General features: G+C 42.8%; 1 protein-coding gene and 1 pseudogene across 3 annotated transcripts in view; both read right to left on the reverse strand.

Annotated features, from left to right (window-relative positions):
• Positions 1-12,567, reverse strand: part of MTDH (metadherin) — a 54,778-nt gene extending 42,211 nt beyond the window's left edge. Inside the window, exon 1 of one of the 3 annotated variants that reach the window (XM_020906590.2) lies at positions 11,849-12,567. In XM_020906590.2, coding sequence (XP_020762249.2) covers positions 11,849-12,232 — 384 coding nt within the window. In that variant the 5' untranslated portion in view covers positions 12,233-12,567. The remainder of the gene's footprint in view (positions 1-11,848) is intronic. The other 2 variants (XM_020906592.2, XM_020906591.2) reach the window with 2 other exon arrangements.
• A 3,594-nt stretch (positions 12,568-16,161) lies between these two features.
• LOC139038416 (small ribosomal subunit protein uS11-like) lies at positions 16,162-16,611 on the reverse strand (annotated as a pseudogene).
• Positions 16,612-16,902: the final 291 nt, after the last annotated feature.

Here is a 16,902-nt window from a genome sequence, read left to right on the forward strand (position 1 = left end):
CTGGCATTCCCTTTTGTTTTCTCTATGATCCAGTGAAAGTTGGCAACTGGATCTCTGGTTCGTCTTCCTTTTCTAAACAGAGCTTGGACATCTGGAAGTTCCTGGATGGCATGATGCTGAGCCTAGTATGCAAGATTTTAAGCATGACCTTGCTAGCATGGGAGATGAGTGTAACTGTCTGATGGCTAGCACATTCTTTAGTCCTCCTCTTCTTTGGAATTGGGATGAGGACTGACCTTTCCTGGTCCTGCGGCCACTGCTGGGTCTTCCAGATTTGTTGACATAATGAAGGCAACGCCTTGATGGCATCATCCTTTAGGGTTCTACTGGAATTCTGTCACATCCACTAGCTTTATTAACAGTAGTGCTTAATGCCCACTTGACTTAGCTCTCCAGAATGTCTGGCTCTGGGTGACTGACCATACCATCATAGTAATCCAGAAAAGCAGTAACCACATTTAAATTAGTAAATCCCTTAAATGGAAGCATGAAGGTTTCCCTAGTGGCTCAGTGATAAAGAATCCACCTGCCAATGCAGAAGACAGGTCTGATCCTGGGTCAGGAAGATTCCCTGGAGAAGAAAATGGCAATCCACTCCAGTCTTCTTGCCTGGGAAATTCCATGGACAGAAGAGCCTGGCGGGCTATAGTTCATGGGGTCACAAAAGAGACGGACACAACTTAGCGACTAAACAACAACAAATAAAAATGTATTAGGAAAAAAAAAAGAAAAAAAATGTATTAGGTAGATTTGCTCACATGAAAAGAACTAATCACAAACTAACACTTCAAATCCGGTATTACTTCCACGCTCAGTTTTACATGAAAGTATTTTCTCTGGTCGTGGAGCCTTAATATATGCAGTTTTGCTTCTACAGATTAGAATTGCATGAGCTTCTCTCTGTGCCCCAGTTTAAAATTCTCTGGAAAATTTTGAGGTGTTCCCCTCTAGGGCCAATCAAAGTTAATTTTATATATAGCGTGCAATCTATACTTTAAATTAGACCACTCCAAAATATCCTTCAAATTTGGTGAAAATCAACCAGTAACAGAAAAATAAAATTTCTTATGTGGATAAACTTATAGACAATGCCATGTCAACTTTTAATATTAATACATTTCCTCAACTCCCAGCCCAAATCCTTCTTAAAAATACACTCGTAAACGAGCAAGTGCACACACGCACACGTGTGTGTGTCTTGGGGGGGTGATGATGCAGAATGAAAACACTCAGCTGACAATCCAGAAAATGAAAGGGAGGAAGGGGCCACACAGCATGGGAGAAGGATCTTATTTAATAACTATGATTTCAAGGAAATAAAATTCTTTATGTTTGCTTCCAATTTATTAATTTCATACAATTCTTTACATACTAAGTACTTTAGTACAAGGCACTGGGCTGGGGCCTCAGGGACATGTACATATGATAGAAATTTGCCCTCTGGGAGTCAGAATAAGAAGATATGCTTAAAAAAAAAAGAAGATATGCTTAATAATAGACTTCTACTGCATTTGAGTGACCTTTACATATTTGTTAAACCAATTCTAAATTTCAAAAGAACCTACAGCTGGGACTTCCCTGGTGGTCCAATGGTTAAGAATCCGTCTTGGAATGCAGGGGACTTGGTATTAACCCCTGGTCAGGAAAGTAAGCTCCAATGTGCCGCTCAACAACTGAGCCCTTGTGCTGTAACTAGAGAGCCTGTGTGCCACAACTAGACAGTCCATGCTCAGCAACAAAAGATCCCACATAACCCAACAGAGATCTGATGCAGCTAAATACATTCATAAATATTTTTTAAAAAGAATCTAAAGCTACAGTAAGCATATATAAGGTTTAACATTTGACACTATTTTCACTTCATTATGTAAATCTTTATTTTTAGTCACAAAATGTAAAAACCATGACTTCAAATTACTTGGAAACGTCTTAAGTTTCAACACTAAAAGGGTAGTCTGCTGCCGCTGCTAAGTCACTTCAGTCGTGTCCGACTCTGTGTGATCCCATAGACAGCAGCCCACCAGGCTCCCCTGTCCCTGGGATTCTCCAGGCAAGAACACTGGAGTGGGTTGCCATTTCCTTCTCCAATGTGTGAAAGTGAGAAGTGAAAGTGAAGTCGCTCAGTTATGTCTGACTCTTAGCGACCCCATGGACCAGTCTACCAGGCTCCTCCATCCATGGGATTTTCCAGGCAAGAGTACTGGAGTGGGGTGCCATTGCCTTCTCCGAAAAGGGTAGTCTACTAACTACCAAAAAAAAAAGTGAAATATGAAAGACTATGGGGTTGGGAGTGGACAACCTGGGATTAAGATCCAACTTCTATATTTAATCACCATGATTTTAAACAAATCCTCAACTTCATCATCTGTAAATATGAAGAAAATATGTACCTTGTTTTGTATAGGTTTCTTTTAAAGTAAATGAGAAAACATGTGAAAGCATACTTTACATGTTCATGAAAGTTTCTTTCATTCAATATCCTTTCCTCTCCAAAGCTATGAAGGCCCATATCCTCATCCTATGTTCCAGCATTCAAGTCATTTTTCATATTAGCAAGCTCAAAATGAATGTTAAGTCCTGGTGGTCAAGAACCTTACGAAACTGTACATGTATCCAATGGGCCCAATGCTGCAGACACAAATTCTTTTGGGAAGCTAACAGAATACAAATGATGAGCAAATATAACCTCTCACAGGCTAGAAATAGTTCAGGCTTGCTCGAGAGACATGCCGTACTATCTTTTTTCTTAAAAAGCTGCTTATAGTCTGTATTCTAAAAAAGATTACACAATATTCACTCATGTTCATTCACTCAATATCCATTAAATGAACCCAGTAGAGTAATAAGCAGGGCTCTTAAAGCCTTGAAACAAGTGAGGCACAATCCCTGTCCTCACAAAGCTTAGACTCCAGCAAAGGAAGACAGGTATAGCTCAGAAAAAACACCAGACAAGAGGAATACTCTGCCCTGGCTCCCCACCTCCCCATCCCCGGCCTCTAAAAGGAGAACAGTGTGTGTTTTGAAGGCAAGCTGAAATCATGGTTGAATCTCCAATCTATAACCCTGGACAAGTTACTCCTTTGCTTCAGTCTCAATTTGATCAGCAAGAAATTATACTTTGCATACTGGGAAGCACAAGTCTACATAGTATGTCCATGATTAAAAAAAAAAAAGGCAAGACATCATGGAAACTCAACAGATAACATCTTTAGCTGACAGACCTAGAAACTTCCAAGTATTTGCCATGTCCCGTCACTTCATGGCAAATAGATGGGGAAACAATGGAAATAGTGACAGACTTTATTTTCTTGGGCTCCAAAATCACTGCAGATGGTGACTGCAGCCATGAAATTTAAAGATGTTTGCTCCTTGGAAGAAAAGCTATGACAAACCTAGACAGCATATTAAAAAGCAGAGACATTACTTTGCCGACAAAGGTCTGTATAATCAAAGATATGGTTTTTCCAGTAGTCATGTATGGATGTGAGAGTTGAACCATAAAGAAGGTCAAGGGCAGAAGAACTGATACTTTTGAACCGTGGTGCTGGAGAAGACTCTTGAGAGTCCCCTGGACTGCAAGGAGATCAAACCAATCAATCCTAAAGGAAATAAATCCTCAATATTCATTGGAAGGACTGGTGCTGAAGCTAAAGCTCCAATTCTTTGGCCACCTGATGTGAAGAACTGATTCCTTGGAAAAGACCCTGAGGCTGGGAAAGATTGAAGGCAGGAGGAGAAGGGGACGACAGAGGATGAGGTGGCTGGATGGCATCACTGATTTAACAGATATGAGTTTGAGCAAATTCAGGGAGATGGTGATGGACAGCGAAGCCTGGCCTGATGTAGTCCATGGGGTTGCAAAGAGTCGGACATGACTGAGTGACTGAACAACATTTGCCATGTGCCAATCACATGCATTATCTCATTTAGTGGAGAATATTTAGTCTTGGTCAGTTTCTTAGTTTTAGTTAGGAAGAGTGCTGTTCTATTAGGAACAGTTCTAATAGGAAGAGTTCTATTCAAGGTAGAACAATTTCTTGTCATTTACTTAAAAACACAAACTGTGTGCTTCTGTCAAATGCTGTGCACGTATCAATTACATAAGCTAAACATTACAGTACACAGCTTCACTCACAGTAATTTATCAACTTGCTTTTAAATTTAACCTCAATTTTAAACTCTTAAAAGCTAGGAGAATAGTCTTATAAATGTGGCCTATAAATCAAATTTGCAAAAATCTTGCTATATATCCTGAGATATTTCCTTTAGGATAAAGATCCTTGCACGGGCTTCCCAGGTGTTGCAGAAGTAAAGAATGTGCCTACCAATGCAGGAAACACAAGAGATGTGGTTCTGTCCCTGGGTCAGGAAGATCCCCTGGAAAGAGAATGGCAACCCACTCCAGTATTCTTGCCTGGAGAATCCCATGGACAGAGGAGCCTGCCGGGCTACAGTCCATGGGGTCGCAAAGAGTTGAATACAGGAGCACACAAAGATCCTTGTGCCTTCTGAACAGCTAGCCAAAACTAAACCCTCCTCAGGGATTCTAAAACATCTCTTTGTTGACTCTAAAACATCAAGGATGCTCAGTATTATAGATGATACTCAATACCTATTGCCAAGTTATGCTAATTTTCGAAACACTAAACACAGCATTGGTTTTCAAGGTTTTATATCAGATGGGTACTGAGATAAGGATTACAGGTGATACAGTGGACACATACATATCCTGTAGTTCTTTCTAAGATGGATCTGAGAAAGCAGTTTCTGAGATGGATCTCAGAGTAGTTTCTCTTCAAACTACTAGCACAGTTGGAGAGAAAAAAGAGCAAAAAACTAGTCGGGAAGTCTCCAGCAAGCCAGGGGTTAGGACTCCGTGCTTTCACTGCCAAGGGCCCAGGTTCAATCCCTGGTTGGGGAACTAAGATCCCACAAGCTGCATGGTGTGGCCAAAAACACCAAACCAAACCAAACAAATACAAATTAACTACCAACCCTCCTCCACCCAAACAACAAAAAAAACTGGTCAAGCAACACCCACTCCTCACATAGATCTCTGGATTTTGTTTGAATAATACTAATAATTTTAAAATGCTTTCAAGACTTTCACAACCTCGAAAAGTAGTACATTACCCAATAATGCTGAATTGCAACAAAAACAAGTGCTCAGAAAGTTTACTGCTGCTCTTGGTATCTGAGACGAACACAACTGTTAAAGGTCTTTTCTGTCCGAATTATTAAAGGTCTTCTCTGCAGCGCCTCTGGCAGAAGAAAATGACAGGATGAAAAAGTCCTGTCCTATGACCAAACAAATGAAGCCAAAATTCTGGAGCTGCTGTAAAGGTCATTATAATTTTCAGAAGAAACTTCTGATTTTTAAAAGTAAAATTTAAAAGCAATAAAGTTGTAACTCACTGAGAAAATTAGATTTGTTCTCTGAATGCAGTGTAATATCCTGGAACATGCTATCAAAACCAGAGCGGTATAATGGAAATAACAGTGAGTTCTTAAGCTAGAAATCAGGATATTGTTTTGCCTTTGAAATGCCATTGCTTTATAACCTTGAATAAGTCAATCTCTCTGAATCTCAAGATTCTTTTTTTTTTTTTGTATAATCAGGGATATTTGTTTTACTATCACTCAAGATTTTTAAATTAAATGAGTATTCAAGGCTTAAAACATTAGCAACTTAAAGGGAAAAAGAAAATCCTATAGATGACATGTAATTTAGTATACCTGAGATAATATGGCAAAACCACTACCTATGAATAAAAGACATAATCCTATTGAGAGTATCTTAAAATACAAATCTATTTAGCTCAATAACAGATTAGACCATCCAGCTAAACAGTAAGGTATCATTTTAGATCATTCAGCATTTAATTTAACAAATAGTTACCAAAGGCTCTAATATGCCAGTCACTGTTTGCCATCTGACAGCATAGCTTATCATCTAGAAGAGAGGGGAAAAAAAACCCTGAGCAAAAGTAAATGAAGAAGTTAATAAACAATTTACAAACTATAATAAAGGAAACACATACAAAAGATTGAGACAGAAAATAGAAAGGGATGCCTATTTCAAATAGAGTGATTAGGAAAGTATTTTCTAGGAGGGTGAGTTTCAAAGTTAGATCTAAAGGTTGATTAGAAGAGTGGGTCAAGTTTGCAGCACTGGGTTGCAAAAGAGCGTGAAGAAGTGCAAAGAATTACTGTAAGTGAAGGTAGCAAATGAGAGGAAGCTAACTCAGGTTTGCTTAGAAAGAAAAGCAGCTGCTGAGCCATACAGGAAAAAAGTTCAGATTTTAAATGCAAAAACTACTAAAATGTTGGTTTTAGATAAGATGGCGATTTGCTTTTAAAAAGACTCCTTACTAGGGTGTTGACTGCAGGCAGTCGACAGAAGCTGTTGCTGTAAGCGTGAGCTAAGGTGGAAACAGAATGAGCGCGTCTGGACTAGACATCTATTTTGGAGATAAAAGTGATGGTACTTGCTGAAGGATTAGATATGAGGTGAAGATGATGAAGATATAGGTAAAAGGGAAGAATCAAGAATGATTCTTAGATTTTTGGCCTGACTGAAGGAAAGGCAGAGAAATGGGGACATTTACAGAAATGGGGACAACTGGGAGAAGGCAGGGAATTGAGTGCTGTTTTGGAGATGTTAAAGTTTTTGAGATAAACATCAGGTTTCCTATTGAAGAAATCAAGTATACATCTAGACATGAGGTTCTGGAGGTAGGAGAAACAGTCCAGTCGTTGTTGTTTAGTCGGTCAGTCACGTGCAACTCTTTCACAACCCACCAGGCTCCTCTGTCCATGGGGTTTTCCAGGCAAGAACACTGGAGCAGGTTGCCATTTCCTTCTCCAGGGATCTTCCCAACCCAGGGACTGAACCTTCATCTCCTGCATTGGTAGTCGGATTCTTTACCAGTGAGCCACACCAGGGAAACCCATTAGTTCAGTTATAAATACAAACAAACAGTTGATTGCCATTATTTGGAGATTCCATATCCACAAATTCGCCTACTAGCTAAAAGTTATTTCTAACCCCCAAATCAATACTTGTCATTCTTGGACATGCAGAGAGTTATGAAAAAGTCTGAGTCATTCTACAATCACATTCCCAGGCGATGCTCTGTTTTAGCTCTCATAAAAAATATAAACATATAAAAGAGAGACTAACTCTAGCTGGGGAGCTAGACAAAAGCTTTATAGTAGAGGTAGCAATGTAGCTGGGCCATTTAAGGATAAGTAGAAATTGGCAGAGATACAGAAAAAGGGGGCTTTTTAGAAGAAATCATATGAATAGAAGAAGGTAATATGAATAGAGAGACACTGACATCTAGCTAATGGTAATGTCTTATTGGTAATGTGCTGATTTGCTCAGTTGTGGCCAACTCTTTGTTACCCCATGGACTGTAATCTCCCAGGTTCCACTGTCCATGGAATTTTCCAGGCAAGAATACTGGAGTGGGTTGCCATTTCCTTCTCCACGTATGGGTAATGGTAACAGATAAAATCTAAGATGGGATTAGATCATGAAAGGCTTGAGAGCCATGCCACTGAATTTTATTCAACAGGTGTTGGGGAATTACTGAAAGGATGTGAACTCAAAAGTCACATGATTAGAGTTGGGCTTCCTAGGTGGTGCTAGTGAAGAATTCACCTGCCAGTGCAAGAGACATAAGTGATGCAGGTTTGATCCTTGGGTTGGAAAGAATCCCTGGAGAAGGGAATGGCTACGCACTCCAGTATTCTTGCCTGGAGAATTCTATGGACTAAAGAGCCTGGTGGGCTACAGTCCACAGGATCACTAAGAGTCAGACACGTCTGAGTGCCTAACACTTTAAAAGATTTAACTGGCATGAGTGGGTAGAAAGGACTGGCAACAAAGGGACTGAAAGCAGGAAAACCAGTTAGGATGCTGTTAGGTAATAAAGTCTGAAAGTAGGGCAGTGGCAGTGAAACTAGAAAAAAAGTAACTACTACAAAAGACACAGCTTACTATTTAGAATGATCTACTGGCTGTAGAAAGATGGACCTTACAAAATTTACGCCAGATGAGGCAAACATAGCTATTTTTCACTGTAAAAATAAAAAGGTGGCTCACATGGATGTTTCTATGCATAAAAAATAGAATCAAGCTGCATAAATACTTTGGCGGGACATTTTACTGTATTATACATTCAATAACTACTTATTAGGTGCCAACCACTATGCAAGGTTATACAGTAGCAAACAAGACAAAACACTATGTATTGGGCTTATAGATATTAACAATTGTACTGTGGAAAATCTTTATGAAAAATGAATTTTCTTTGATGATGATCTTGATTACCTGCTTCCAGGTGAAACACAAAGCAATAACTGCTGAAGACCAGCTATCTGAGATGTTGTTTAGTTGCTAAGTCGTGTCCCGACTCTTTGGGATCCCATGGACTGTAGCCCACCAGGCTCCTCTGTCCATGGGATTTCCCAGGCAAGAATACTGGAGTGGGTTGCCATTTACATCCATCTAAATCACCGTACAGGTTAAGTCAAGAAAAAATATTTACTGAGCATCTACTTAATACTCACGATGAACAAGGTGTCAAGAAAAACACATGTAAGAAAACAGTGATAAGCCCAGTGAAAAGTGTCACCCCCATTCACTTTTAACAGGGGAATGAACACAAAAACCTATGGCAAGGTATTAGGGGATAAAAAGCAAACCAATACAAGAATTAAAAAAAAAAAAGCTTATGAAGAGATTTAGAAAAGCTAAATGACATCTACTCTATACATAAAAACAGGCAACTAGAAACAAACTGAAAATTTGAGTTGTGAAATCTGGAATGATTTAAGAGAAAACTTAAAAAGGACCAAAATAAATTCAGAATGTTCTTTCAAAAAAACTGTAGTTGACACCCCTGAATCCACTTGAATCAGAAGTATATTCAAAATGTTTATCAGAATGATGTAGTAATAAAAGATGAATTATAAGATTAACATGACTGCACCTAGAAATCTCTCTTACACATTGAATCTTATGGCACTACTGCAGTCAATGATTTCCAGATAGGCAAGGGAGCTTGTTAAAAAAAGCAGATTCCCTGGACCCAGCTCCACAGACTCTGAATTTACATCTGTAGTTGGACTCAGGATCTACACGATTTAACAAGCATTCAAAGTAACTACTGCAAGTAGTCAGGGTGAGCACTCTGAGGAATGCTGCAGTGTTTTACCTCAAGTAAGATCTTCAATTATAAACAAGATAAGCTAATGGAAACAAGGTTAAGTGCCTCACTCAAGTTTAGAGTTCCAATTCCTGCCAGGCCAACAGAGTTAAGTCTTCCACCCTCAAACCTTTGCTATTTCTTCAGCCTTTCCCAATATCCAGTTCCTCCCCACTTTCAAAGTCAAATTCGAAAAAAGGTTTTTCCTGGCTACCTGGGTCTCAATAAGGTTGCACTGTTAAGTTTCTGATATCTTTTTTCCACAGCTGGAATAAGAAGTTCCCGGGGGAAAACTGAGCTTTTGCTTTTGTATCCCTTTCACTATAAGACATATGAAATATGGTGTTCCTTTTTTACTGCCTTCAATTTGCAAGCAGCATCCTGCTTTTCCCCAAACAAAAACTTAGCAAAGTGCTGAAACATATGAATACTAACCAACTAATAACTAACTAAATGGAAGCTTGGATTTCTTAACCCTATAAAGCAGCGTTCTTCTGTGGGTCACCCCTCAAATCAAATGTGAAACTAATTTAGTAAGTCACAAATATCATTAAAGAAAAATAGAATAGTGTGAGGGAGGGGAGTATTGTAAAATGTTTTCTCTAGGTTGTGGTCAAAAACTTCTGAAAGCCACAGTTTTGTAAATGTTGATAAACTTCTCCAACACATCTTGACTGTTAGGTAGGCAAACATTTTCTTATGCAATTAACACTCAACCACTCTGTCAGCCTTCCCATTCTCTATTCTCCAAAGCTAATACTGGATTTATTTATTCATTCCCCCTAACACAAATACTAAGTTTGATGAGTAATTTTCACAGCACAAGTTCCACAGGGGCCTGTCTGTGTTCCTTCTTCAGATGGGTCATCTAAGTATTGTGATGCGCTTCAAATGGGCTCTTGTTAGCACCTGTCTGTTAAACCAAATCTGTCTGAAATTCGAGAGGCGCAAACAGGGCTTTGAAATTTTCACAACCTGTTTCATCCACACTGGTCTTAGGCTTATAAATGAATGTGATTTTTTAAAAGCACCTTCTTTCCTATCTTGGAGCCAGGTTTCCACCATAACATTACTTTCCAGTAAACTTTGATACTCTACTATTTTAAATATAATTACATAGTTTCCAAATCACTTCTATTTTCTCTTCTCCTAACCTAAGGCAGTAGCCATACTAACAAAGTTGTACCCTTTTCTAGTTCTTGTACATATCTTGTATCCTCTTCACCAGCAGGTCTAATCTAGACCTAATAATGCAGTAATTGTGACTTGTCACAGCTCTAACACAGTGTCATCCTTTGTACTGTCACCAACCATACTCTCATGACTTTAGCTTGAATTCACACCTGACTGCCTCCATAACTTTGCTAAATTCTTCCAAATCCCTCCCACTCTCTAAACCTCATTTACACTGTGCACACCTCTACAGCACCTGTCAGTCCACAAGATATTAGAATTATTTTTGAATCTGTCTCCTATATTAGTTTCCAGGACTAACTTTCACGTACATACCGCTCACTGTCCAGCAAAAACCAGAGGGCATCTCACACAGAATCTTATTGTGCTGAAAAGGTGAGGCGCTAAAACCAGCGGCTATAAAAATAGGTTAGGAGTAGTTTCCAATTTTGCACACCCTCCATATTCTGGTCAACTATACGCTATTTTTAAAGAAGTAAAATAAAACCATGAAAGTTCTAATGGGAGACTCATGGGGGACATGGCAATCAAGGCTGCATAAATAAAAGGCGAAGGCACGATAAGACGGTGGTGATGCGCTCTGCCTTTCCACACGTGGTCCGGTAAATGGGCGCCTGATCCCTCTTCTCAGCCCGGCACCATTCTGCTCTGTCATCCTTTTTACCCTATTTCAAAACCTCCCACACCGCTCCGCTGAACTTGCCTTGGCGCCCTCTGAGAGAGCCGTGTACCCCAAGGTACGTTAGAAGACAGACTCCCTCTTGCCGGGCTCCTGTTTCGGCCTCCAGGGGCCACATGCACCAGAAGCAGAGTGGGCAACCATTTCCCTTCTAGAGCCCTAACTAAAATGGAAGCGCGTCCAGACCTGGGTACCTTTAATCCTCGAGTAAGCCCCGGAGTTTTTAATTCACCGTTATCTCCTCCACTGCCTCCCACCTCGGCGGGACCTGAAGCACGCAAGCTCTTGGATTCCAGGCGCAGTCTTGCCACAACTTCCCAACGCCACCATAAGGTCCCGTCGGCCTCCGCAAACACAGGCAGCCTAACCAAGTAGGCCTCGGGAGGGGGGTGCGGGGGGGGGGGGGGAGGTGCAGCGGCTTGGCATGTCATTCGGGCGGTCAAGGGTCCCCAAACTGTCTCGCCCTCCGGGGGGCTTTTATTTAAAAGTACCCCCCAAACAGTCTAACTTCCTTCCTCCAAACCGATCTGCCCCCACGGGGTCCTATACTTCCTGAGTTCCCACCATTCCCCAAGAAACGTGTCCACCGATCGCCGCCTCCACCTGGGAGGCTGCATCCCGGCTCTCGACTATGTTCCCTCGGTCCCCTTTGCCGGATTCCGGCGGGGGCGGCTGGGGTTTGGCCTCCCTATCGCTCGACGGGCGGGGGGGGGGGGGGCTCCCCACCCCCCGACCACCCCGCCGCTCCTCCCCTACTCACTTTGGGCTTCTCCGGCAATTTCTTCCGGTTCTTCTTCTTTTGCTCCTCGCTCCTGAGATTCTTCAGCACGCCTTGGTCGTCAGCGGCCGGGGCCGGCGCGGCGGCCGCCGCCTCCTCCCTCTTGCGGGGCGGGCTCCTCCGCTTCTTGCGGGCGCCGGCGCAAGCCGCGGCCCAGCCGTATCCGAGCAGGAAGAGCAACAGCAGCCCGAGCGCGCCCGTGCCCACCAGGATCACCCAGCCCGGGTACCGCTTCGGCTCCAGCCCCAGGTCGAGGCCCAGTTCGGTGCGCAGAAAACCCAGGCCGACCGAGAGCATTTCCTGCAGCCGGGCCGAGCCGTCTTCGGCCTGCTGGGCCAGCTCGTCCAGCCAGCTCCGTGTAGCCATCTTCCCTCCCCGTCAGGGGGAGCGGGGGGACTCACAGGATGACGCCGGGCCGCTGAGACGCCGTGGAACAGTCGAGGGAAGCGAGGACGCGCCGGGGCCGGACCGCCTCAGGCCGAGCGCATTGCGGCCGCCCCTCGCGCCGGAGCCGGGGATCGGCCGCTGTCGCTGCCAGGAGGACAGGGGGGGCGCTACCCCGGTTTCCCCCTCGTCAGAGCCTCACTCCGCCGCCGCCAGAGGAGGGGGACGGCGGGAGGGAGTGTCTCCAGTGGCGGCCGCTAAGCGGCGTCTCCGCGCCAGTGCCGGGCCCCAGCTGTCCTCCCTCGGCGGAACAATGGCGGCTCCGGCCGCGATCCACGCAGCGGGAGGCGATGGGGGGGGCGGAGCGGGGCCGTGGGTCACGTGGGCCCCCGGTGGGCGGGGCGTGGGTGTCACGTGGGCGCGGGCGAGGCCAGGCGGGGCGGAAGCCGTTGGAGGGAGCGCGCGGCTGAGGCGGTCGGCGGGGACGTTTTTCGGCGTGTGCCGGAGGCGCGCCGAGCACTGGGGACCGGTGACTCTGGCGGGAGGTTGGGAGGGGTTCACTGGAGGAAGCCTCTGAGGGATGGCTGGTGGCTAGGAGCTAGGAGACGTGGCGCTTTGAATGGGTTCTAGGGGAGGGGCTCTTGAGGAAGCCTGGGGGCTGCGGCGGGGCAGGGGAGGTGGGGGGTGGGGCGTGCAAGAGGGTGAAGAGCTAGGATGTGAAAGTTGGACTATAAAGAAAACTGAGCGCCGAAGAATTGATGCTTTTCTTTTTTTTTCTTTTCTTTTTTTTTCATTTATTTTTATTAGTTGGAGGCTAATTACTTTACAGAATTGATGCTTCTAAACTGTGGTGTTGGAGAAGACTCTTGAGAGTCCCTTGGACTGCAAGGAGATCCAACCAGTCCATCCTAAAGGAGATCAGTCCTGGGTGTTCATTGGAAGGACTGATGTTGAAGTTGAAACTCCTGTACTTTGGCCACCTGATGCGAAGCGCTGACTCATTTGAAAAGACCCTGATGCTGGGAGGGATTGGGGGCAGGAGGAGAAGGGGACGACAGAGGATGAGATGGTTGGATGGCATCACCGCCTGGATGGACATAAATTTGAGTAAACTTCGGGCGTTGGTATTGGACAGGGAGGCCTGGCGTGCTGCAGTCCATGGGGTCGCAGAGTCGGACACGACTGAGCGACTGAACTGACTGAGGAACCAGGTCACGGGGTGTAGGTCAAAGTCGCCCTAGTAGCTGTTTGCTTTTCTCCGTTCTTTTTCTGGGAGTAGTGTTGGGGTAGAAGCAGCTTCTACTCACTGTATTACGGGTCCAGCTAGACTCCTCCAGAGTTGAGCTCAGTTGAGTCCGAAGCCGGCTCACTCTTCTTTCGGGGCCTAGGTTTCGTTCACAAATTAGGTTTGTCTGAACTTAACACGTTGCGTGGCTACAGTTTGCCTGCCTGACCTAGGGCGCTTTGGCGTAGTTTTCGCTCCTTCGCTTTTGGCTTTCGTTCCTGTCATTCGCCAGAACTCAAAAAGGTTGGAAGGCACGTGGGCAGTATTATTTTCCTATTGCAGTTTAATAAGTAGGCTCAGGCGGTAAAGCGTCTGCTCGCAAACCCGGAGAACCGGGTTCGATCCCCGGGTAGGGAAGATCCCCTGGGGAACGAAATGGCAACCCACTCCGATACTCTTGCCTAGAAAATTCCATGGATGGAGGAGCCTGGTGGGCTACAGTCCATGGGGTCGTAAAGAGTCGGACACGACTGAGCGACTTTTCACTTTAACTTTCACAATGTGAGGCGTATTGGATTGTGTTTTACATGTAGATGAAGTAGTTCCCTCGTTGCGTTCTATTTTAAGCTTTTGTGCAAGATCACAGAGAATTTCCAAAAATTCTTTTTTGTATGCTGCGTTGACCATATCTGGGTAACATTAGGAAGAAGTGAATTTTCAGATCTTAAAAATACAAAGATGATATTCACGGCTGCCTTAGGGTTTTGACGTTATGTTTCCCTACGAGAAAACTTGATGTGTTATCGTTAAATAATTAGCATTTTTAGCAAGAGTCTTAACTAAATACAGGCTTTCTCAAAGAATAGAAAGGGGAGTAATATTAATAAGTACCGAATGCCAAAAATGTATTTAGGAGTATTTTGACCTATTTTGCAACTGTGTTGTAATGCATATTGTGATTAATGAGTGAAAGGGAGTTTGGTAAATAATAAACTGTTACTCTAGCCAAGCTTTATACAGACTTACAATTAAAGACTGTAATTAAAGACTGTAAATTACAAGGCCAAAAACTTGGAAGCTGTCATTGGAACTACTTTATCTCTAAAAGGTTCCAAATTCCATTTATATTTATGAAAGTAGGTTTACAATTTTACATTTATGTTTCGGTTCCAGAGACATGAGGGATATCTTTCCTAAGAAGCCCATTCTAGGTGAACACGTGAGGGCTTATGAATTAAGCTATTATACAATAATAGTAGTTGGATATCCCTGTTCTTTGGCAGTCTAGCAAATACCGATTATGTAAAATCCTATCACCTTTCTTTTTGTGTGTGTGTGACTCCCCTTTGACCTTAAAAAGAAAATGTTTACTGTATTTGGTAATACAGATTAATAATCATTTTTCACATATAGTTTTGTCATCTTTTAAAGTATTTTAAGAACAAAAATTGATTCATACACTAATTACTGTTTTGTATTTAATGACAAATGCAAAGTGACATTTTAGTGACATCAGTCAGCATTCATGTCACTTGATAGAACCCAGCTGATAAAACTCACCAGGAACATACCAGCAGCCCCACAATGTTGGGTTTATTAACTTGCTGCAGAATGAAATTTAGGTGAAATGTAAATGAGGCAGTGCTTTGAAAGAATCAAAGCAAAGCAAGCGGTGTCTAAAAGAGAAAATATCAAGCCTGGCCTGGAACACCCTAATTCCTTGAAAATGGTGAAGTTAAAAGAAATATTAGATGTCATTGCTGAAGCCTCTTTTCTTGAAGCAACTGGATTGGAAATGAAGACTGCTAATTCTGAGTCAAAATGACCCATACAATGAAATACCACGCAGAAATAAATACATGAAGCGGCATAGCTGAATCTCAACACAAATATGCCGAGTGAAAGAAGCCAGGCAAAAAAAGAGTATGTAATGTATGATTTCATTTGTATAAAACTAGAAAATGCAAACTGATCTGTAGTGACAGCAAATCAGTGGTGATTTGAGGAGGCGAGTGAGAGCAAGGAGTGTTGGGAGGGAGCGATTATAAAGGTGCACCAGGAAACTTTGGGGAGTGATGGATATGTTATCTTTATTATTCTGGTTTTATGGGCCTGTGGGTTTTATGGGTTTATATATGTCAAAACTTACCAAATGTGTACTTTAGATATTGTAGTTTATGTCAAATATACCTCAATAAAACAGTTTACAGTTTTTTGAAAAGTGACTCACGTGGAAGGAATAGCTGCATGCAGGAGTGGCATGCTCCATGTTCACTGATCGTATTTTTAACAAAGTTTTTACCAATCTATAATTTTAAGGTTTCTTAGCAGTATATACTTGATGTTAATTTTTTTAAACAGGTTTGCAGAATAAATATTCACTTATTCTATGATCTGTCTCTATTATATAGTTTATTTAACATAGTTTATTGTTGGATAGGTTATTTACAAGTTTTTTTGTTGCTGTTCTTGTTTTTTGCCATTAAATGCAATTCTGTCGTGAATATGCTTATAACTAAATAGTTTTGTGAATACCCATAAGAACTTTGTGCTTCGTGAGGATAGAATCCTGGCATTGTCATTGCCTGAGCCATAGCCCACAGTATGTAACACTTTTAGTTTGAAAGTGTTTTTGTTTTTACATCAAGGCAATTTATTAACAAAACAACAATTTGAGGAGTCCTGTTCACAGATGGTGACCGTGGAGACCCCTCTTCTTGCAGGTGCTGTCAGAGGGGATGGAGCTTACATTCTCAATCCACCCAATCTTCATCCCTGAGCGGGCAAGGGCTTTGAGCACTGACTGGGCTCCTGGTCCAGGAGTCTTGCTCCTATTTCCTCCTGTGGCCCAGAGTGTGATGTGGAAGGCAGTGATGCCCAGTGCCTTGCATCTCTGGGCTACATCCTAGGCAGCCAACATGGCAGCATATGGAGAGGACTCATCTCAGTCAGCCTTCACGTTCATCCAACCAGTTACACGGCAGATGGTTTCCTTGCCTGAAAGATTGGTGACATGGACAAAAGTGTCGAAGGATGCAAAGGTGTGGCACACACCAAATACATTTTCTTCAGCCATCTGAGGGCCAAGGCTGATGACCTGTTCTTCCTTCTTTTCTTTCCCCCTACAAGGTGACATTTCTGCACATCTTCTCCAGACTCTTATCACTGGAAAGAGCTTAGTTTGGAAATTTTAAGAGACCTGAAGAAGTTCTACCTATAGCCTCTCATTTCATAGAAGAGAAGAAAGGTGCTTCAGAGGGTTAAGGGTGTACCACAGAGTGGCTGAGTTCGTGGTAGAAGCCAGTCTTAACTGTTCTTGACTCCTGTTCTTGATCCTCTTTTTCTGTATACTCTGTGATTAATTCTTGGGATTAGTGTGTTTGTGTTTGTTTGCTCAGACTACCAAAACAAAATTCTGTAAACTAGG

Source organism: Odocoileus virginianus, chromosome 15, assembly GCF_023699985.2.
Source record: "Odocoileus virginianus isolate 20LAN1187 ecotype Illinois chromosome 15, Ovbor_1.2, whole genome shotgun sequence".
Classification (NCBI taxonomy): domain Eukaryota; kingdom Metazoa; phylum Chordata; class Mammalia; order Artiodactyla; family Cervidae; genus Odocoileus; species Odocoileus virginianus.